The following is a 23,009-nucleotide window of genomic DNA, read 5'->3' as shown; positions in this document are numbered from 1 at the left end:
GGTCCAGGCTCCAGGGTGAGTTCCCAGAGCAGGGGTATTGGACGTAAGGGCCCGAGAGAAGTGGCTGGGCAGGGACACATGGGCCCAGCGGGAGGACACCCAGGGAGGTGGCGCCTCCCTCCCGGCCCCTGCCCTCAGCACAGCCGGTCTGCAGCGTCCACCCTCCTCCGGGTCACCCCCAGCCCCAGGGCTGCATCTGCTGGGCTCCATGCTCCGGCAGGGGTGCTGCGCCCCCCCCCTCACCCCTCCCACCTTCCTCCTGTGCTCCTTCTGCCGCTCCCGGAACGCCTCAAGGCCACGCAGCTCCTCCCGCAGGGCCAGCGCCAGCTGGATGTGTGCGCTGCCCACGTTCTCCATTTCTAGGGCCAAGCACGCGTGTCAGCCCCCACCCCGGACCCATGGGCCGCAGCCGCCCCCGCCCACCCGGCCCCCACCGCCGCCGCCCTTCTCGGCATCCCAGGCCCGGCTGGGGGCAGCGGGGACTCACGCTGCTTCAGGGACTCAAAGGACGTCCTCAGGGAGCTGTAGGGCAGAGAGGCACAGGTCAGCACGTGCCTGCCCCGCACCCCGGGCTCTCCCTGGGGGAACCGCAAGGCCCCCAGAGTACTGGACAGCAGGTGTGGCGTGGCGCTCAGCCAGACAAGGCCTGCTGCAGGGTAGGCTTGCCCCCCCCCCCCCATCTGAAGCCTAAGGGTGGGATGCCAGCACCCATAGCAGAGCGCCTGGGGTCGAGTCCTGACCCCAGCTTCCTGCTAAAGAGCACCTTGGCTGGGGTGATGGTCCAAGCAGGTGGCCACCCACGTGGGAGTTCCTGGCTCCTGGCCTTGGGGGCATTTGGGGAGTGGACCAGCAGGTGGACTTGTACTCTAATAAATAGCTTCTATACAAATATTTACTTCTGGCTGCAACTTTGGACTAAGCTGCCAACCCGTGTTTCACCCCAGCCCCACTGAGGGGCTCTCCCCCACCGCCCAGCTACCACCCCCAGACCCGGGGCGAAGCCTCTTGGCAGAGGCAGAGCCTAGGCCAGCAGCAGGACCCAGGGCTGCTCCCGGCCCCCAGCCCCTGGCCCCATCCCCGCCGCCGTGGAGTCTGCAGGAGACCGGAGGAAGTGCAGGGTTGGGGGCAAAGCGCGGCCACGCTCGCTGCCGGAGCGGCTCGCCTGCCCCCTGGTGGCCACATGACGCCGGTGCAGGACGGCGCAGCCCCGCAAGGCAGGCTTTGCTTTTGGACACTTGGGGAAACCTGGGCACCTGGCTGGGAAGCAGTGGCTTCAAAGTGTAGCCCCCTGCACCACCCACTAGAAGTGCAGGTGCTCAGGCCCCACCCCCATCCCTTCCAGGTGAGCACTCCAGCCCCGGGACATTTCATCCCCACAAGCAAATTTCCTGTTAGCCCCATTTTACAGGTAAGAAAAACGAGGTCAGAGAGGTGGCCGAGGCCAGGCCTCCTGACCAGAGGAATATAGTGACCAGGCTTGGGGGGCCCTGCCCAGCCAGCACCTGTACCTCCTACCATCTCTTTCCCAATAGATACACTGGTCTCCTGGTCAGATCTCACCAGGCCAGCAAGCCTCTCCTCCCCCAGGCTCCTCTTGCACCCCCTCAGCCCCTGCCCAGCCTTTCCCATGGCTGTCATGGCTCACGGAGCCCACCCACTCAGCGTGCTCCCCACCCTCAGCCCAGGAAGACACTGCCCTCCACTCAGGAGCCCAGGCACCGTCCTGGCTCTGGCCCCTCCCTCTTTGCTAGCACCTTCTAGGACTTACCTCCCAAGCTCCCATGGGTCCATCTCCCAGTGCCATTTCTAGCAACTGCCTGTCCCCTTCACCTGGCTTCTCATCTGTCAGCCCTGTCCCCTGGCCACGGCCCCAGGCCTCTCTTCTGGTCACCTTCTTGCCTCAGGGCCCTTGCACCTGCTGATTCCCCATCCCCGCTCCCCTGGGAACAGGAACACCTCAATGCTTCACACATTCTGAAGCCTTTGGCAACCCCAACCCCAGCTGAGTGCCGCCCTCCTTGACCCATGGGCTCAGGGTGGGGGTGCTGCGGGGGAGCAGCTGGGGCCCCCTGGAGCCCACAGCAAGGCCAGGTGGGCGCTCCTCTCTGCCCCGACCTGGACACGGTCCTGGTGGTGACCACAGCCCACACTCACCTTAAACTCCTGTCCCCACCGGCCTGCCGCACCCTGGGAGCTGCACAGATACAGTGCCCGCTCTGCCCGGGACAGCCGGGGCCGCTGCCCCGCCCCTGCTCCCAGGGTCAGCACCCTCGGCCCCGGCCTCAGCTCCCGGCATGAGCAGCCTTAACCTCCGACTCGGGGAGCATCAGGCGCCCTCAGCCCGCCTCCCCTCCCGGTCCTGTGTCTCCACCTCCTGTCACCCACCACCAGCGTCCCCATGCGCAACACCCCATTGACCTCGTTGACTTGGCCCTCAGGGAGCTCAGCCCGGAATTCTGTGCTCACTCTAGGCCTGCCACGTGGACATCCCCTGCCCACCCCCCACCACGTGCCTCAGCACCCGAGGGTAACACCCCCCCCCCAACAGCTGCCCTCGCTCACCGGCGACCACACAGGGGCTCCAGGAGCCAGCCTGGCCCTGCCTGCCTCGCTTCCTCCACCAGGGGCAGCTTCCCGGGGCTCCCAGCCCCCTGCCTGGGGTGGGGCGGGCACAGCAGCAGGAGGGGCATGTATGCCAGGGCAGGGGACAGCCATGGCGGGAGAGAGGGGCTCATTCCCCGGGCTGGATGCGCCCCATGGAAGCCCCCAAGGCTGCCTTGGCTATTTAGGGTCGCCTCTCGCACCCCCAGCCTTTCCCCTGCCCACACTCCTAGGGCTGAGACCTCGCTCAGACCTGGGGACAGTGGGGCCCCCTCCCCGTGGGCCAGGACAGGCGTCCACAGGAGATGAGGACACAGGGGCTATGGTCACTGCTCGCACTCCCTGGAGAGGGTCCCCAGGTTGGACCAGGACCTGGTCTCAGCCGGAGAGAGGGTGGTCTCAGAGGCCGTGCTGACGGCGGAGAACCCCCTCACCGTGCTGGACTCCTGCTCCACAGGGGGACCCTTTAATCTATGTTTAACTCCTGGATTCTTCCCCGCCCCCCCCCCCAACACACACACACCCCGGTCCAGGACACGGCACACAGTCGGCGCTGTGTAAGTGCTCGTGGACTCCATGGGCAAACAGTGCCTGCCTGGCCCACAGGTGAAGAACGGAAGGGTGCGTGGCCTCACAGCAGCACTTACAGAGCACCGACTGTGTGCAGTTAGCTGAGCTGGGGCCCCTGGGGGGGAAGCTGTGGAGGGTTCAGCTCCAGCGCTGTCAGTGGCCCTGGGCTTGCCCCCCTCCTCCTACGGCAGGAGCACCCCCAGACCCTGCCTCCCCGAGAAGCGCCTCCCCCACCCTGCTCCGCCCTTGCACCTGCCCCTCTGGCCGCCCAGTGCAGATTTCCCCACGCCTCTCCCCTCCTGCTCTGAGGCCTTGGGGGCTGCTGGGCTGTGGGGCCGCCCAGGTTCTGATGCTATGGCCGAGCCCCCACACCTGGCACCCCCAGCCCAGGCCCCAGGCCCCTCCCCGCCTGGGTGCAGCCTCTGGAGTAAAGCCCCACCCCCTACTCACAGCCTCCAACTCCCTGTGCCGTTTCCCCTGGTCCCAAAGCAAATGGCCAGGGCTGCCCAGCCAGGCCCCCAGCCACACACCAGGAGGTGGGGTCTGTGAGCCGTGAGGACCCCATGCCTGCGAGGTGGGGTCTGTGACTGCCTGGAGCAGCGCCTCCCAGGTAGGGACCCGGGTCTCGGAGAGGGTGTAACCACCCCAGGGCCACCCTGCGTCAGCTCAGACCCTGCCCCATGCAAGCCCATGGCCTCCACACTTCAGAAACGGTACTGAGCCTCTGCAGCTCCTGCCCCCCCCACACCTGGGTCTCTGAGTGACCTCAAGCCTCCGTGCCACCGTCCCTGGTGACTCACGGCCCCCTGAGGAACTCTCACGGGCCACCTCCGCAGCCCCCTGCCTCCCCTCCCACGGGCCCACCCCCTTTTTCTGGGAAAGTCCATGTTCCCCAGCTGGCCTGGGAGGCGCAGGCAGGAGGGAATCCCACACACCCCTCCCCCAGCCAGGTCCCACAGGCCCCCCTGCCCTGCTCTGCACCCTAAGGGAGCCACAGGGTAGCCCACTGCAGCGGGCAGATGAGCACTGACTCAGAGAGGTGGAGCATCTTGCCCAGAGCCACACAGCGTGGCCCCTCTGGGCACTGGACAGGAGTCTCCCTGGGCTTACACAGCTTTAAATCTCCCACCAGCCCTTCCGTCTCTGCTCTGGCTCCTAGTGGGGCCCACCAGGGTCCCTGTCTCGAAACAGGGTCGTACGCTCGGGTCTGTGTCTTGGGCACGGCCAGGCGCGTTGCAGGCCTGACCCCCAGGGAAGCAGGGGTGAGGAACGGGGTTGCTACGGCAGCTGCTGGCCCTGGGCAGGGGGAGAAGTTGGGGCGCCCACCTGGCCCTCGCCCAGGAGCACCTGCGCCTTCCAGGAGCAGTCCCCTGCAGCAGCGCCAGGCCAGGACAATCCCCTTCTGCTGAGGTCAGCCACTCCGGGCCCTGTCCTGCAGTCTGTGGGGGCCTCGGACCACAAGGAGGCCCAGTAGCTTCAGACAGCCCTGCCCCCACCCCGAGCCACACCCACATGGCCCCGAGGAGGAGGGGCTGCACTATTGCTCCATCACTGTGTCCGTGGCCAGCCCAGGTCACACAGCAGGCGTGCGGAGAGCTGGCACGGGAGCCAGTGTGTCCCCAGCCCCAAGTCCTGGCCGCACATCCACCCTGGGAGCCAGGCCGAGCCCGGTAGAGGGCACACACAGGCGCCCAGGGATCAGGGCCCTCCAGCCTCTCCAGTCCCTTGGGGCTTCTTCCCTGCACACGGCGCTCCAAGGAGGGTGCCCCACCCCGTCCCTGCCCCAGGAGGCCCTGCGCCCCGTCTGAGGCCCAGGATGGCCAACGAGGGCTGCGGCTGCGGGAGCGCTCACTTGATCTCCGTCTGTCCGCCGGCCTTCCGTGCGATCTGCACCAACTCCTTCCCATAACGCTCCTCCGCCTGGGCCCTGCGAAAGCCAAGCACGCACTGTCAGGCCCCCAGAACACCAGCCGTCAGCCGCCAGCCGCCAGCCCCACCCCGGGGCCTGGAAATAACCATGGGCCAAACCCAGGCACCGGCGCAGGGGCAGGCCTCCCCCTGGCTTCTGTAAAGCAGGGGTGTGGGGGCGCCTCGCTCCCCGCCGCTCACCTCTGCCTCAGCAGCTCCTCCACGTCCTTGCACATCTTCCTGCCATCCAGCAGCCGCTGCAGCAGCACCTCGTAGCCCGTGTGCGCCGTGAAGTCCCTGCACTGACACAGGGCAGGGCGGGGGCGCGGTGAGGCCCGGGAGACCCCCCACTCCTCCCACGTTGCCCTGCTCAGAGACGACCAGGTGGCATCAGGACCTAGAGAGCTCAGGAGCACGGTGAGCGGGGCTGCTGTGCCTGGAGACACGCCGGCCCCCACTCCTCCCACATTGCCCTGCTCAGAGATGACCAGGTGGCATCAGGACCTAGAGAGCTCAGGAGCACGGTGAGCGGGGCTGCTGTGCCTGGAGACACGCCGGCCCGCCCGGGAGACCTCAGCTCCACTTGCAAATCCACCCCCCAGCGGGGGTGCCTGGCCCGGCCCAGATCCCCCCCACACACACACAGCTCCATAGCCCTGTTGACTTGGCTGAGACGCGGGGAAGCAGCCCTTACCTGGGGACACCCAGCCTGGAAGCAAGCCAAGGCCCGACCTTGAAGCCAAGCCAGGGAGCTGGCTTCGTGCTCACCACCCCCGCACCAACCGGCTGGCCCCTGGGTGGCTCCTGCGAGCCTGACCGCACGTTGGGCTCTCGTGCGGCTCACACCAGCCCCCTGCGCCTGCCAGGTGAGGCGCGCACACTGAGCACCTGAGTCCACGTCCTCCGTGGGCGGGGGGGGGAGGAGGGGGCGGAGCATTTGGATGCATTGCTGGGAGGAGGGAGCAGCTGTGGCCGCCCGGCACCTGTGGCAGCCCAGCACCTGTGGCCCAGCACCTGCAGGCAGCCTGGGGCTGATCTGCTGTTGTGGGAAACCCCCAGGCCTGGGCAGATGGTCCTGGGGGCCCCCTCAGGGACAGCCCAGGCAGCCTGTTCCAGGGACCCAGGGACCGGCCATGGATCCTGGACACTGGCTGGGGGCCCTGAGCCCCCTGGGAGCCGGGCAGGGCAACTGTGGCACCTGTTGCCCATCTTCCTGTGGCTGCCGGATCCCAACCCCATTCCCAAGGCGGGGCTCTCGCAACCCCACACCCTTTCCTGCTTCGCAGTCAAACCCTGTTGCTCCGACCTCCACCCAGCACTGGCCCCTCGAATTACGGGCCTTTGGGGAGCAGGCCACAGAGCCAGAGTCCAGGAGAGCTTCCTGCAGGAGGCGGCACTGGAGCCAGGCTCTGGGAGGAGCAGACGGGGGCAGGGGAGCCGTGATGGTGCACAGGGTCCCACCGGCCCCTCTGGCCAGGCCAAACCCACCCTCAGCAACTTGGGACCTCAAGCTCTTGTCCCCTCTGAAAACATCCCCAGAAATTCCTGGGGAGGGCCTGGCTGGGGCTCAGCTGCCTGCAGGGCGACAAGCGGTTCCTGGGCCTGTCCTGGAGCCGGTGTCCACCCCCCACCCCGTCCAGGCTGGGCTGGCTTCCCTGGGCAGGCCACAGGCTCCCCTGCTCAGCCCCTGCCCTGCCTCCGGCCCCCCAGGTCAGAGCTGTGGCAGCCGGCGAGGAAGAGCCACGGACCTGCCTGCCCGCTCCTGCGAGGGCTCCTCCCAACCTGGACATCCAGCTCGGAATCCCCCTGACCGGACAGCTGGGCAGCGTTGGTGCAGGGCCCCTCAGTCCTGGGGAAACTGAGGCCCAGAGGAGGGCAGGGGTGGCCCCAGCAAGATCTGCTCTTCCTGCTCCGAGTCCTCTCCCCTCCCGACCACGCCCGGCCCAGCCCTCCAGGAAGACCCCCAAAGTGGAAAGAAGCCAGAGCAAACCTACAGCGGCCATTCTGCTGGGGCCCTGTAGGCCCTGGGGTCCCCAGGAGCACGCAGCCTGCAGCCTGCAGGATCCTGGTGTGCAGCCGATGAGCCACGGTCACAAGTGACCTGGCTGTTCCGAGGAAGTGCCTGCCCATCCCCGGCCCCGCCCTGGGGCTGCTCCAGCCGTCTCCCAGCCCTGCACCTCCTCTCCCCAGCTTCGACCTCCTCCACCACCCCTGCCCCTTACCCAGACACCTCTGACTGCTCAGAGCTCAGTGTGCTGGGAGGTTCTAGCCTGGCGATCCGTGGGCAGGTGCATTGCACCTGGGCCCTGCCCCAGCCGCCACCGGGCACCCTCGGCCTCTGTCACGGGAATCCGGCTGTGACCTTGCGGATCCTTGTTCACGGAGACACCCACTGCCCCCCCAGCATGGCGGCCGCAGAGCCAGGAGGCAGAGGTGGTGACCAGGAGGGCGCTCCGGGCCGCTCAGCTGGCACGGGGCAGCCTGCCCCCAAGGCCAGGTTCCCAGCCGGTCAGCAGTGCCCCCAGCAGTGGGTCCCCATTTTGAAATGCAGCAAGATGACTTACAACAGTAACTTCTTGGGGGGCAGGCATTTAGTCTAAGGCAGACACCTGGGGTCGGCTCCACTCTAGCCTGGCTCCAGCACGTGGGAGACCCACAGCGGGTTCCCGGCCCAGGCGGGGAGTGCGCCCAGAGATGGGAGCCCTGGCTCTCTCTCTCTCTCTGTCCCTCTGCCTCTCAAATAAACAAGAGAGTAAAAAGAAAAGTAGTAGCTTCTGGAAATGAGTGTTCAGACGCTCTCCGCGCCGAAGCAAGGCCGTGACTCAGTCACCAGGGACTCACGGGGGCGGCTGTGGGCCACGTGGGACCACGGGCTGAGCCACGCCAGACCTGAGGTGTCGGGTACCAGATGTGGGACCCAGCCTTTGCCACCGCGGTGTGCGGCCACTCCAGGCTCGGAAGAGCTCAGGGCAGACTCGGCGTGGCCAGGCCACCCCCTTCCTGCTACAGTGCTCCTGGGCGGGAGCTGGCCCTGGGCCCTGCCATACCCCGCTGGCCGGGTAGAGCCGCGGCCTCCGTCCCCACCCCCACTTCCTCCTAGGCCTGCCAATATCACTCTTGGCGGCAGTGGGGCCTGGCCGCGAAGCCCAGGGCCCCCGGCAGGCCACTTCCTTTCTGGGGGCCCGGCTTCCCCATCGGAAAGTGTGGCTCTGAGGCACAGCCGAGTCACTGGGCTCAGCACACGGCACGTGGGTGCCCTGCCCTGCCCTGCCCAGCCCAGCCCAGCCCAGGGCCCTGCCCTGCAGCTCATCTAAGAAGTCAAGGAGGGTGACTCCCAGCACAAAGGGGGACTCGCAGGGGCCCCCTAACGCCTGCCCGGCGCAGTGCAGGGCCTGGGTTCCCGGCTTCATTCGCGACTCCAGCTTCCTGCCAGTGCAGACCCTGGGGGGCAGCAGGTGACGGCCCAAGTACTTGGGTCCCTGCCCCCATGTGGGAGACCCAGAGGGAGTTCCCGGCTCCTAGATCTTGGCTTCAGCCTAGCTCAGTCTCAGACATTGCAAGCAATCGGGGATTGGATTGGAAAGAGGGATCTCTCTCTGCCTCAATCAAATAAATACATTTCTAAAAGATTTATTTACCTGAAAGAAAAAGCAAGAGAGAGGAAAAATGGGGGGGGGAGGGGGAGGGGGAGGGGGGGAGGGGGAGGGGGGGAGGGGGAGGAGGAGGGGGGGAGAGGAGGGGGGAGGGAGAGGGAGAGGGAGAGGGAGAGAATGAGAATCTTCCATTTGCTGGTTGACTTCCCAAACGGCTGCAACAGCCAAGGCTGGGCCAGACCAAAGCCAGGAGCCGGGAGCTCCATCCTGGTCCCCCACGTGGGTGCAGGGGCCGAAGCACCTGGCCCGTCTTCTGCTGCTTTCCCAGGCCACAGCAGAGAGCTGGACTGGAGGGGCAGCAGCCAGGACTCAAACGGGCGCTCTGGAAAGGGATGTTGGCATCACAGGGGGTGACCTAACCTGCTGTGCCAAACACTGGCCCCAGTGAATACATTTTTAAAAAGAGAGTGATTACCCCGGGACCTGCAGGGCACAGCGGGGACTTGAACCTGAGTCTCCCATGCCCCGATCCTGGCTGTCAGCCTCCCCCTGCTTCCCTCCAAGCTCAGTGGGTGTTCAGCAAGGGGCAGCCCCGCCAGGCCCCCCCCCCACACACACACACACACTTCCCTTGGCAGTGCGGTCTGGCGTGCAGGCCAGGCCAGGCGAGCCACCCCTCCCCTCCCCCACAGTACCAGGAAAGGAGCAGACCCTCGTCAGGATGCTCCCAGGGCCAGCGGGCCCCTGACCTGGGAGGGAGGAGGCCAGGCTGTAGTCGCCCTTCCCACCTGCCTGTGTGCATGAGCCGGGGCTGACATCTCACCTGGAACCAGCTGGGGGCCGTGGGTGGGGCCCAGGAGAGCTGCCTGGCCGTGCTCTGTACCCGGGACCCACCTGACAGGGAGCCAGGAGCCCCCGGGTGCAGCTGCATGGTGTGGGCTGCAGGGTGAGCAGGGCCCAGGATCGCTGGAGAACCCGCCCAGGTGAGTGGCAGACAAACAGCTGAGCTGTGTGCAGCGGCTACCCGGCACCAGCACCAGGGCACCCGGCTCCTCCTCCCCCACCCCGAGACTCACTGGCCCCCTCCTCTCGGACCCCAGACGCGGCTGGCTGGGCAGCACGGACCCTCTCCTCCACCAGAGGCAAAGCTCTCAGCTCAGCTTGGACGGGTTCCTGAGAAGGGCTGGAATGGTTCTAGCAGGTGCCCCGGGGCAGGGGCTCTGCAGGGAGAAGGGAGAACCCCACCAAGTTCCGAGGCCGACTCTCTGGCTGGGACTCTCTGACTTTTGGCACGCACTTGGGTCGGGAGGCTCCTGACTTCTGTTCACCTTGGTTTAAAATTCACCTCTCACCGGGACCAAGGTTGTGGCACGGCGGGTAAGCCACAGAATCGGACGGTGCCCGCATCCCATAGTGCCTCGTTTGAGTCCTGGATCCTCTTCTGACCCATCCTCCTGTTCATGCACAGCCTGGGAGGCGGCAGGGGAGGGCTCCAGGACTTGTGCACCTGCCACCCACGTGAGACACCTGCATGGAGCTCTTGGCTTCTGCCTGGCCCAGCTCAGCCTGTTGTGGGCCTCTGGGGAGTGAACCATAGATGGAAGCTCGCTCGCTCCCTCTCGCTCTCTGTCTCTGTCTCCATCTCACCCTTCCTCCTTCCTTCCCTTTTTTTTTTTTTTCTTTTTTGACAGGCAGAGTGGACAGTGAGAGAGAGACAGAGAGAAAGGTCTTCCTTTTGCCGTTGGTTCACCCTCCAATGGCCGCCACGATAGGCGCGCTGTGGCCGGCGCACCACGCTGATCCGATGGCAGGAGCCAGGTGCTTATCCTGGTCTCCCATGGGGTGCAGGGCCCAAGCACTTGGGCCATCCTCCACTGCACTCCCTGGCCACAGCAGAGAGCTGGCCTGGAAGAGGGGCAACCGGCACAGGATCGGTGCCCCGACCAGGACTAGAACCCGGTGTGCCGGTGCCGCAAGGCGAAGGATTAGCCTAGTGAGCCGCGGCGCCGGCCCCTCCTTTCTTCCTTCCCTCCCTCCCTCCCTCCGTCACTCTGCCTTTCAAATAAATGAAAGTAATTTAAAAAAGAAATCGCATTTACCAGTGGGAGAGGAGGTAGGGCAGCAGAAGCAGCGCACTCCTCACACACTGCCTTCTGTCACAGCCGTCTTGGAGTGGCGAGGCTCGAGGTGGCTTCCCCCCTCCCCTCCCGTCCCCCACACTGCTTATCAGTGGGACTTCTGCAGCCAGCACACCTGCCACTGGCTTACTGGCCACCATGCTCCTGTGGCTCGTCCCCTGAGCACTGTTAGGGAGCCCTGGGGTAGCAGGTGCTGAGCTCCAGAGAGCAGCAGGTGGGGCCGCCGGTTCCCGGTCACAGCCATGCCCAGGCAGCACCAGGGAAGTGGCGCAGGGAGGGACAGGGCTTCATGGCTGCTGGTCCTGAGGGCTCCTGGAGAGGACCAGACCAGTGCTTGCAGGTCCAGGGATTGTCACCAGCACCTTTAAATGAGCCAGGCGGACCTGTCCCTGTGCTTCTCACGACAGCCCTCTGAGACAGGTGGTGGTGTGCCCATTGCATGGATGAGGAAACTGATGCTCAGGGAGAATAAGTCAGCGGGTAGCAGCCAGGCCCTTGCCACTGCCTCACAACAGGGCTCAATGGACCAAAGACCTGGGGCCACTGCCAGCAGTGCCAGCATCCCATATGGGCGCTGGTTCGAGCCCCGGCTGCTCCACTTCCAATCCAGCTCTCTGCTATGGCCTGGGAAAGCAGTGGAAGATGGCCCAAGTGCTTGGGCCCCTGCACCCACATGGGAGACCCGGAAGAAGCTCCTGGGTCCTGGCTCCTGGCTCCTGGCTTCAGATCAGCGCAGCTCTGGCCATTGCGGCCATCTGGCGAGTGAATCAGCAAATGGAAGACCCTTCTCCCCTCCCCCTTTTCCCCCCTCTCCCTCCTCCTCTCCCTGTAACTCTGAATTTCAAATAAATGAATCTTTTTTAAAAATGACCAAAGACTCAGGTATGACTTGGATGGATGGATCATGGACAGATGGATGATGGGAAAATGAATGGATGACGGATGGGTGATTGATGGATGGGTGGGTGGATAGATGTATATGTATGGATAGATGATGTATGGATGGGTGAGTGGGTAACCAGAGACTTTAGTAAGTGAGCCTGGAGTCTCTGGGAAGAGGGCTGAGTACCAAGAGGGTCCCAGGTCGGTGCCCGGGAGGACCCACTGAGAAACAGTCTCACCTGCAGGCTCCTGTGGGCCCCCTAGGGGCAGAGGGAGTGTTGGAGTGCAGGCCAGGACCCTCGGGGGCAGTCAACACAAGCAAGGCTTCCCAGGGCCCACGTGGCTCAGGCAGGCAGGGGAGTGGTCCATCACCCAGAGCAGCCATGGCCTCAGGCAGCATGCAGGCCCTGGACGCCACCTGCTCTGAGTCGCCAAGACCGGTGACCCGGGGGCCGTGCGGGAGGAGACAGGTGTGGGATGACGGACAGTCTTCTGAGACGGCCCAGGATCGGTGCTGGAGAGAGGGGCCGGGGCAAAGGCAGGCCTTCCTCTTGGAGGGGACGGCAGAGGCGCCGCTCGGTGCTCCGTGGGCCTCGCCGAGCAGCCCGGCGAACCTGTATCCTGAGAGCTCCCAGGGGCTCCCCAGGACCCCAGCGAGGCAGGGGCCAGTGCTGGCTGGGTCTCGCCGAGCAGGAGGGAGGAGCTGGGAGCACGGGCAGGCTTTCCACCAGGGCGAGGGCTGCCTGCCTCCACAGCTTTTCTCTATGTTCATTTATATTTGAAAGGCGGGGACGGATCTTCCACCTGCTGGTTCACCCTGCAAATGCCTGCAACAGCCAGGAGCCTGGGAAACTCCATCCGTGTCTCCCACATGAGTGCTGAGAAACCTAAGGATTTGAAACTGGGGCTGTGGCGTAGTGGGCTAAGCCTCTGTCTCCAACGCTGGCATCTCATATGGGTGCTGGTTCAAGTCCTGGCTGCTCCATTTCTGATCCAGCTCCCTGCTGATGGCCTGGGAAGATGGCCCAAGTACATGGGCTCCTGCTTCCATGTGGGAGACCCAGAGAAAGCTCCTGGCTCCTGGCTTCAGTTCAGCCCAGCTCTGGCTGTTGAGGCCATCTGGAGAATGAACCAGTGGATGGAAGACCTCTCTCTCTCTTTCCCTCTCTGTAGCTCTGTCTACCCAAATAAATAAATAAATCTTTAAAAAAAAAAAAAAAAGAACCCCAGGACTTTAGCCATCACTCAAGGCCTCCCTAGGGCACACATCAGCAGGAAGCTGGAATTGGAAGCAGAGCATCCAGGACTGGAGCCAGGATGGGGATGTGAGTGTCGCAACTGGCATTTTTTATTTTTTATTAGAGGCTTATGTATTCATTTGAAAGACAGAATGACAGAGAAAGAGAGAGAGAAATATCTTCCATCCACTGGCTCACTCCCCAAATAGCCATAATAGCCGGAGCTGGACCAGGCTGAAGCCAGGAGCTTCTACCAGGTCCCCCACACTGTGCAGGGCCCAAGCACTTGGGCCATCTTCTACTGCTTTCCCAGGCCATCAGCAGGGAGCTGGGTCAGAAGTGCAGCAGCCGGGGCTCGAGCTGGGGCCCACAGCTGTGGGCCAACCTGCTGTGTCGCAGCGCCAGCCCCCTGAGTGGCATCTGGACCACTGTGCTGGACACCCGCCCCAGCCCCGTGCGTTCCAGCGGAATGTGTCACAGAGCAAGACGCTGCTTTAAAGGCTGGGTCCGAGGCCCCAGGGAGAGCAGGTGGCACAGGTGTGGCAGGTGTCTGAGGACATGGCATGAGGTCAGAGGGAGGGGAGGACCTTCCTAAAAGGCCGCAAGGAACCTGGCCAGGCTGCAAGTTCAGGGGAAGGAGTCTGGTGGGAGCAGATGGGCAGGGGGCCAGCGCCCCTGCTACCTGGCCCCCTGCGACCTCAGAGTGACGTCACTCCCGAGCTGTACTGTGTCCTCAGAGTGGAGGAGGAGCGGGGGTCAGCAAGGCTAGGGACTGGCGCAGCTCACTCCGCTCCTCTGTGCCACCCCCGCCAGGCGGGTTTGGTGTGGACGGCTTGCCAGGTTCTAGCAGCGGGCGAGGGAGGGGGCAGGTGCCGAAGGGGAGGGCGGCATGGGGCTCAGAGGCTGGACGAGGCAGGGAGGGCAAGCCATGGGCATTGCCTGTGGGCAGCTCAACGCAGTGCATGAGGGCCCCTCACTGCCGGGCCCCGGGCTGCAGCCTGTGATGAGCCAGGGATGAGGCAGAGCCCGGGGTCCAGGCACCATCTCTGCACCTGTGCTGTCCCCCTCGTCCCTGCCATACCACCCACACCTGCCAGGGCAGGGCCCGGGGAGCGCTGGCCGAGGAGGAAGCCAGGCAGGGGCCCTGGTGCTGGGTAGGCCCCTCACGCACGCTGTGTGGACCTCCTGGGCACATGTGCCTGCTCTGTAAAGTGGGGGTGAACACATCTTCCCTTGGGGGGGACCCGAGGACCGAGGGAAGTGACGCAGCAGCAGCCTGGGAGGAGGGGCATCTGATGCTTGATGGGCACCTGCCACTTAACAAGGCCCGCAGTGCTGGGCCCCTGGGAACCGCGAGTGGGGAGGAGACCTGGAGCTGAACCCGCACACATGCTGCCCCTCTCTGGGCCACAAGCTGGGGTTGCCATGTGGATCCCGCGCCCCTGGTCGGGAGCAGGTGCTGCTCTGCAGGCTGATTGGCTGGCAGCCCCCTCTGGCCCTGCTCAGAGACAGGGGAGCCCCCTCCCATCCCACTCTCTTCCTTGGGCAGGGCTGGCCCTGGCAGCCTCTGGAAGGCTCTTGGCCTCTTCTGCTGGCCTCAGTGGATTCTGGGCCTCACAGCTGGCCACGGGCTTCGGCCATTGACACACACGCCTCCCCCAACCCTGTAACCCCGAGGAGGGACTTGCCAGGGCCATCGTGGATGGAGGAGAATCAGAGCAGGACCTTGGGGCCTAAGGTCAGGGTGAGAGGCGGAGAGGGCGCCCTCCAGTGGACACGGGGATGTACTGCCCAGCCCAACAATGCACAGAGCCAGGGGCTGCAGGGGAGGGTGGATAGGCCACCCCCATTCCTTTGCCTCAGGGTCAGTGTCCCTCCTATTCCCCACCAGTGCTGGCTCCCTGCCCTGCAGCCACATAGCACCCACTCCGAGCTGCCCTGGGCTGCGTGTTCACAACTGCTCCAGGGACACAGGTCCAGGCTTCTGTGTGGACCCCTGCCCAACCCCCAGCCCTGCCCTGCTGACCTCCTGGGCTGTACTGCTCCTCGTGGCTGGGCTTCCCATGCCCGCCCAGAGAGTGGGCTCAGGGCTGGCAATGGCTAAGGGAGGGGCGCTCGGGAGGGGGGGGGGCAGGAGGAGGCCCCTTGACTCAATGGCTGCAGTCTGTGAAGTGCAGGGCCCCGTGGGCCCCTGAGGTCCAGGCGGACATCAGCTGCCCGCAGGGCCTCCCCCTGGCCACCAGGAAGTCAGGGCCAGCTGCAGGCCTGCCTCCAGGCCTCCGTGAAGGAGAGCGAGGGCTGCTGGGCCCTCGGGGGGACTCGGAAGTGGTGGGGCCTGCTTGGAGGGAGGGCCGGAAGGCAGGGCAACCACAGGAAGGAGCCCCCAGAGGCACGGTGTCTCCCCACGTGTGCCTCGAGGGAGGCTTTGCCCAGTCCAGAATAGGCAACCCCCGAAGGCTCAAGCCTCAGCTCCTCACTCGTGAAATGGGGACGACAATCTTGAAACACAGCAAAGGTGGAGGACTCACACCCTCATTCCAAAGCTCACAGAGCGGCAGGCGGCAGAACAGCGAGCCCGGGGCGGGCGCTCGGCACAGCGGTGAGGGTGCTGCCTGGGACACCCCCGTCCCATCCCGGAGTGCCTGGGTCCCAGTCCCAGCTCGGCTTCCAGTTCCTGCTTCCTGTTGATGCACCCCCAGGAGGCAGGAGATGAGGGCTCAGGTAGGGGGTCCCAGGAGCTCAGTCCAGGCCGCCCGTGTGGGTGGCAGAGACCCAGGTATCTGAGCTGCCTTTCCAGGGTCTGATTAGCAGGAAGCTGGAGTCAGGAGCCAGAGCGGGGACTTGAACCCAGGCCCTCCACTGTGGGACTCTGGCATCTTAACTGCTAAGCCAAATGCCTGCCCTCGGTCAGTTGAATTTTTTTTTTTTAATAAAGTTTAATTACTTTGCTCCATTCACTGGATTTTTTTATTTAAAAAATTTATTTCCAATTCATTTTAGACGCAGGGACAGAGTTCTCCCACGCACTGGATCACTCCTCAAATGCCTGCAGTAGCCAGGACTGGGCAGGTGGAAGCCAGTTGCCTGGAACTCCACCTAGGTCTCCCACGCCGGTGTTAGGAGTGAAGCACTTGAGCCATCACCGGCTGCCACCCAGAGCGCACGTTAGCAGGAAGCTGGATTGGAAGTGGAGCTGAGAGGCGAACGCAGGCGCTGTAGCATGGGATGTGAGTACCAGAAGAGGCTACTTAACTGCTGCACCAAAAACCCACCTCCTCTGGTTGGCTGACTTTTGACGTGGGTGCCCAGTCCGCCGGGAAGGGCATTCCTCCCGACAGTAGCGCTGGGAACCTGGACATCAGTGCACAATACAATGAAGCTGGATCCTTCCTTTACATTGTATACAAAAAGTAACTCAAGGGGCTGGCGCTGTGGTGCAGCGGGTAAAGCTGCTGCCTGCAGAGCTCGCATCCCATGTGGGCGCCAGTTCAAGTCCTGGCTGCTCCATTTCCCATCCAGCTCTCTGCTATGGCCTGGGAAAGCAGTAGAAGATGGCCCAAGTCCTTGGGCCCCTGCACCCACGTGAGAGACCCGGAGGAAGCTCCTGGCCTCGGATCAGCACAGCTCCAGCCATTGAGGCCGACTGGGGAGTGAACCAGCGGATGGAAGAGCTCTCTCTCTGCCTCTCCCTCTCTCTGTAACTCTGACTTGCAAATAAATAAATAAATCTTTTTTTAAAAAGGGCAGATGCCTTGAGTAGATATTTTTCCAAAGAAAATCTACCAACGGCCAGTAAAGACACCCACATAATCAGTCATTAGCAAAGTGCAAACTGAAACCGCAACGCAGTCCCACCGCACACCCACTAGGATGGGTGTGTGAGCAAAAAGACGCAATGAAGGACTATTGGCAAAGACGGAACGAAACGGAACGAAACTGTGCCCTGCCGATGGCAATGCAAGACGGCACGGTCAGTGCGCAAAACAGGCCGTTTCACAAACATCCAACACAGGATCACCGTACCACTCGGCGAGCCCACTCCTGGGTACATCCCCCAGCGGGATGCTAGCAGAGAGCCAAGCAGCGCCTGAGGCACCGACGTCCCCAGTCACTGTGGATGAACGGACAGACAGAACAAGCTACAAGCGTAGCATGGAAGACTCGTCCACAGGACGGGAGATGCACTGATGTCACGAGCCAGGCGCAGAGCAGTGAGCGGACGCTGGGTGATTGTCTTTGCATGGCCTTCCCAGAACTGGCCGGTTGATGGAGATGGAGAGGCCAGACTGCGGGTGGGGTGGGAACCAGGAATTGGTGGTTAATGTAGGAAGTCTCTATTCAGGCTGACGGGGCAGTTCTGGAATCAGACAGCAAATGTACCAAGGCTACTGAAACCCTCCCAAGCCCGTTCACTCTCTGGGGGGCCACACCCAAGGGAGAAGCCAGAGTGCACCTGCTGTCAGCAGTGGAATTGGTCGCCGCCCTCACTGTGCCAATGTCGACCCACGGAGGCCCTGGGGAACGTGGAGGAAGGCAGAAACCCAGGCCGTGCCCCCAGAAAGGCTGCTGTGAGGGGAGGGGCGACGTCCTGGGCGCTGGGGTCTCTGAGCCCCAGGGTCCGGCAGGAGCAGGCTCTGACCTCACCTCACCTCCCTCCCGGGCACCTGTCACACCAGCTCCTGCCACAGCCCATCCCCCGCCTTCCTGCCCAGGACGGCTTGGCTTCCTGTTCCTGTCTCCACAACCACCCCTGCCTCCCATCCCCCCCTTGCTGCTGTTCTGGGGGTGGGGGGCTCCCGCTGTTCCTTCCTGTTGCCCAATGTGAGAGGCCTGTTACTGCCACCACCTCCCTGCATGGTCACCCGCTGCTCAGCCGCCCGCTCACCCCAAAGGGCTCTGGACTCCAGCCTGCCAAGCCCAGCCAGGCCCATGCTAGCCCCGAGAGTCCATCCCGCGGCAGCCTCAGGCCCACAACTCCTCCACCAGCCTCCACAGCCCAGAGGAGGAGGCCGATGTCATGGGACATTGTTGGAGCCCAGTGACATGAGGCGTCTGACCCCCGAAACCAGAGAAGCCACTCCCTGCGGTAAAAGGCAATGGTGAACGAAAGTGGGCAGAGCCACCAAGGTTACCCTGCAGGTGCACACCTGGGTGGGCTCTGCCCTCCAAGCCTCCCATCCCCCTCAACCCACCCTCAATGCACAGAGGTGGGGGCAGCCCCAGGAAGGGAAGGCAGCCGGGGCCTTTGGAACTGGGGCGGGGCAGGGGTGGCCCAGCAGCCTCTGGGGCCGCCCAGGGCCCGGGCACCAGGCTCTCCAGCTCGAGGCTCGGGCCATCTCCGTTTCCTCCCCGAGTTCCCTGCCTTTGCGGTTTGCAGCGTCAGCCAGGCTCCAGGCCAGAGCAGGGCATCCCGCCCACAGCCGCAGCCTGCAGGCCCTCAGCACGCGAGGAAGCAGCCACCACGGAGAGTACGTGGAGGGGCAGGGCCCTCAGACCACAGCTCGCGGCTAAAAACACATCGGCCTGGAAAGCAGGAATTGCTCAGCCTGGCCTTCAAATATTTCCCTTTGAATGACACACGCAACCTGCATTTGCACGCAGGAAGCTAGCGGGAGGGCAAAGCCCCTCTTCTTCCTGGGCCGCCTGTCACCCAGTGGCCTGGATGGAACTCAGGCGGTTCCATCCAGCACAGGTGACCTTGACCTGCCCATGCCTTGCTTCCGGCCACGGAGACGGGAAGACCCTGGCGTCTAGCCTTGGGGAGTGGGCTGGGGACACAGGGCCTGGCCCGCTGCAGACACTCAAGGTAGGGGCTCTTCCCCTGCTCCACTGGGATGACACAGCTGGGACCCAGAGAAACAAAAATCTTTACAGAACTTGGACTCTATGTCCGCTTTCTCACATTGAGCTGTTCCATGTCATTTTTTGAAGAAGCAATAGATTTTCAGGGTCCAAACATCAAGCCACGTGAAAATGCTCACCCTGCAAACGCCCGCGGCCACCCAGCCCTGCCAGGCCTCTCTGGTCCCCTCCATGGATAATCGCTCCAGAGTCCTCTGTGTAGCCTCCTGCTGTTAACACAAACCCCGCCCTGTGGGCAGTGCTGACCCCACCCCCACCCCTCACTCCCTACCCCTGACTTTGTACAGCTGCTCACAGCTTCCCCAGCCGGAAGGCAGCTGGGGGAGGGGGGGCAGCAAAGGCTGCCCACCTCCTCCTGCACCATCTACACCCCCAAGTCACGCCCAGCCCCCTCAGCCCTGCGGGTCCCACCTTCCCTGTCCACCCAGAAACACCTCCTGCCCTGGGAACCCCGGGGGAAAACCTGGGACTCAAAGATCTGCCCTTTGTACCACTGTCCAGAACAGGAAAGGGCCGGCAGGAGCCTAAGTGTCCGACAACACAGGACTGGAAGAGTACACCACAGTGTGGACCAAGCTCAAAGGCGGGAGACCCCGGTGGCCACCGACCAAGGCGCACTGAAGGCGAGGAACCCACGTCCCCACTCATAGCATTTGCAAGGGCGCTAAGCTAAAAAGCATATGCGACTCTGGCACCCCATACAGGCACTGGTTCAAGTCCCGGCTGCTCCACTTCCCATGCAGCAGATGGGAGCTGAGGTGTATGGGCCCCACCACCCACGTGGGAGACCTGATTGAGTTCTTGGCTTCTGACTTCAGCTGTTGTGGGCATTTGCAGGGGGGTGAACCAACGGTTGGATGATCCCTGTCTCTCCTCTCCCTCTGTAACCCTTTCAAATAAATAAAGATTTATTTATGTGAAAGTCAGAGTGAAAGAGGGAGAGATCTGCCATCCGCTGGTTCACTCCCCAAATGGCTGCAATAGATGGGGCTGGGTCAGGCCAAAGCCAGGAGCCAGGAGCTTCATCTAGGTCTCCCATGTGGGTACAGTGGCCCAAGCACTTGGGCCATCTTCTGCTGCTTTCCCAGGCGCATTAGCAGGGAGCTGGATTGGAAGCGGAGCAGCAGGAACTTGAACTGGTGCCCTTACGGGATGCCGGCATTGCAGATGGTGGCTTAACTCCCCGTGCCACAAGGGCAGCCCCAACAAATATTTTTTTAAAAATGGTTCAGACGGTAAACTGGGTGGGCCAAACTCCCGGGGAGGGGAAAGCAGGGTTTCCGTGTCATAGATGCTACCTGGTGGTTACTCAGAAATCGCTGGCGTCTGTTCTACCCAAACTTGGCTGCCTGTTTTGCCAGCTGAGGTCCTCCGGGCTCTCTGTCCCTCGGGTCGTGGGCTGCGTGTGACCCTGTCACCTGTTGGCGTGCGCCCCTCACACCGAGTCCTGCTCAGACAAAGGGCAGGGCCACGACGGGGAGGCCTCCATGATCAGAAGGAACCCACGTCCGGCACAATCGACTCTGAAATCGTCCTCTCAACTCCCTCTTCCTGCACACAGCAGAGCCACCTCCCGCTAACTCCGGCACCCGACTCTGCACACAGCAGAGCCACCTCCCGCTAACTCCGGCACCCGACTCTGCACACAGCAGAGCCACCTCCCGCTAACTCCGGCACCCGACTCTGCACACAGCAGAGCCACCTCCCGCTAACTCCGGCATCCGACTCTGCACACAGCAGAGCCACCTCCCGCTAACTCCGGCACCTGACTCGGGGCTCTGGGACGCATCTGACAGATCGTCCGCCTGGTCTGTTGGACGCCGTGTGTGAGTTGCAATCCACCATGCACCTGAGTTGGCAGAGAAAGCTGGAAGGAGAACGCCACACGGGGCACAGGATACGCTGGTAGCTGCATGAAGTGGCCACGTGGCACCGCCTCACACCTGCTCCTGGGCGATGGGGTAGGGGCGCACTCCGGCCTATCTGGCTCCATTTTCTCCCTTTCCAGGTCACAGATGAATGGATTTCATTTCTTTGGGAGGTATAGACATCACGGGGCTCACCTTGTGGTGCCATGCGTTAAACTGCCACTTACGACGCTGGCATCCCATATCAGAGCACCAGCCAAGTCGCAGCTGCTCTGCTTAGGATCCAGCTCCCTGCTAATGCACCCGGGAGGCAGAAGAAGATGGCCCAAGTGCTCGGACCCCTGCACCCATGTGGGAGGCCTGGATGGAGTTCCCAGCTCCTGACCTGCTGCTGTGGGCACTCGAAGAGTGAACCAGCAGAGGGAAGAACTCTTGCTCACTCGCTCGGCCTTCTAAATAAATAAATCTCTTAAAATGTCTTTTAAAAAGAAGGGTCCATCTGTCACTTAAATGGCCAGGACAGAAGGTGCCTGGGGCTGTGGAGGAGGGCTCCTGGCGTGGGGCCCCTCTAGCCCCTTCTCAGTCACTTCCTAAATGGGGAACCTCAGGGACACAGGACTGGGAAGAGGAAGAGGCCCCAGCACACGGGAAAGGGGACGCTGAGCGAAGGCAGGCCCAGCCCAGCCCGGTTCCACCTGCCAGCATCAGTGGGCTCCCCCCAGCTTGGCCCAAAGGTTTCCAGATGGAGCCAGAGCTGGGCTCAGAGGGAGTGCGATGACCTCGCGCCCGAGGGAACCCCAGGCCTGTTTCCCTACCTCCCCCACCATGGCTCCCCACCACGGTGGGCGAGAGCCACTGCCCTGCACGTGGCCCGGGCTCTTTAGGCCCTGAAGGGCACAGTGGGCTAAGCCACCACTCGGGACACCCCCATCCCACCTTGGAGCACCCGGGTCCGGTCCTGGCTGCTCTGAGCCATCCCGCCCCCTGCTAATGCGCCTGGGAGGCGGCGTGATGGTGCCTGGGCTACTGCCACCCACGTGGGAGACCCAGAAGCTCCTGGCTTCAGCCTGGCCCAGCCCTGGTCATTGCGGCCCTCTGGGGAATGAACCAGTGGGTGGAAGCCCTGTCTCTCCCTCTCTTGCTGTCATTCCGCCTTTCAAATAAATCTTAAGAAAAGCGTGGCCCACAGCTAACTTTCCTTCCTCCCAACTTTCGCCAGAGCCGTTGGACACACAGGGGTCAGTGCAGCTCGGAGTCCGTCCCCAGGCACTCCCTCTGCCTGGCACAGGCCATCGCACTCACCGGTCAGCTATGACCCCATCGTGGCTTCCTGGAGGGCCACACGGTCTCACCCGCCTGTGTGGACATGGTGGTGACCCTTCAGGGTCCAGCTCGAAGGACATTGGTGGAATTTGTGCAACTACAGGGAAGCAAAGGATGACACAGACCCGGGAAGGCAAGGGCGCCATGGAGACCCCAGCTGCCCACTCGTCCCCCCAGGAGCAGAGCCACGGGTGGGCAGGGGAGGCAGCACTCTGCCTTGGCAGGCTCAGTGCAGGGGAGACCACGGAGACCCCTCTTAGCTGGGCGCCCGGTGTTTATTCTTGGCCCGGTCTTTCTCACGGACCCACAGGTCTCGCTCGAAGTCTCAGCCACCTCTTCTTGCAGAGCGGCGATGCTCTTTATAGCACACGTGCGCGTGTGCGGCAGAAATCAAATTATGCCTCCCTCCCGCGGTGGCCAGCCCACGGCCTCCCTCCCCGGCAGCCTGCTCTGCGGCAGGCGACACAGGCTGGAAATAAACACCCCGTGGCCGCCGTGAGGGCTGTGTCTGCTCCTACGCTGACCACCCCCACCACTTCTGAGCCGGGCGTCCCTCGCCTGCCTTGCTGTGGTGCAGCCGGCCATCTGCGAGGCCGCCTCGGACAGTTCAGGTCCACCGGTATTTATCCGTCCCTGCAGTACCAGGGGACTGAAGAACACACACAAACAGACATGGTAAAGGGAATGCACAGATAGCTTTATTTGGAGCAAAGACTGTTGAAGTCCATGCATTTCGGAGGTCCTCAAGAAGTTCACGGAAAGACTCACGAGGCAAAAACTACGCATGGGTTTCAAAAATTTCCTGCACCAAAATAAACACATCTTCAAAAATAATTTAGTTCTTTATCTGAGAGGGGGAGAGCTTCTATCTGCTTGCTCACACCCCAAATGCCCAGGGCCAAACTGGAAGCTGAGAACTCACTCCAGGTCGCCCACATGGTGGCAGGAACCCGGCTATGCAGCCGTCACCGCTGCCTCCCAGGGTCTGTGTTAGCAGGAAGCTGGAGTCAGGAGCTGGAGCCAGGA

General features: G+C 63.2%; 1 protein-coding gene across 2 annotated transcripts in view; it reads right to left on the bottom strand.

Annotated features, from left to right (window-relative positions):
* PSTPIP1 (proline-serine-threonine phosphatase interacting protein 1) overlaps positions 1 to 23,009 on the bottom strand; it is a 31,256-nt gene that overhangs the window by 4,336 nt on the left and 3,911 nt on the right. The window contains exons 2-5 of one of the 2 annotated variants that reach the window (XM_062206399.1): positions 5,281 to 5,381; positions 5,024 to 5,098; positions 488 to 522; positions 253 to 359 (exon numbers count right to left, since the gene is read on the bottom strand). In XM_062206399.1, coding sequence (XP_062062383.1) covers positions 253 to 359; positions 488 to 522; positions 5,024 to 5,098; positions 5,281 to 5,381 — 318 coding nt within the window. The remainder of the gene's footprint in view (positions 1 to 252; positions 360 to 487; positions 523 to 5,023; positions 5,099 to 5,280; positions 5,382 to 23,009) is intronic. The other variant, XM_062206400.1, reaches the window with a different exon arrangement.

This window comes from Lepus europaeus, chromosome 11, assembly GCF_033115175.1.
Source record: "Lepus europaeus isolate LE1 chromosome 11, mLepTim1.pri, whole genome shotgun sequence".
Taxonomy (NCBI): Eukaryota; Metazoa; Chordata; class Mammalia; order Lagomorpha; family Leporidae; genus Lepus; species Lepus europaeus.
The sequence above is the reverse complement of the archived record's forward strand: the minus strand, read 5'-3'. Positions and strand labels throughout refer to the sequence as shown.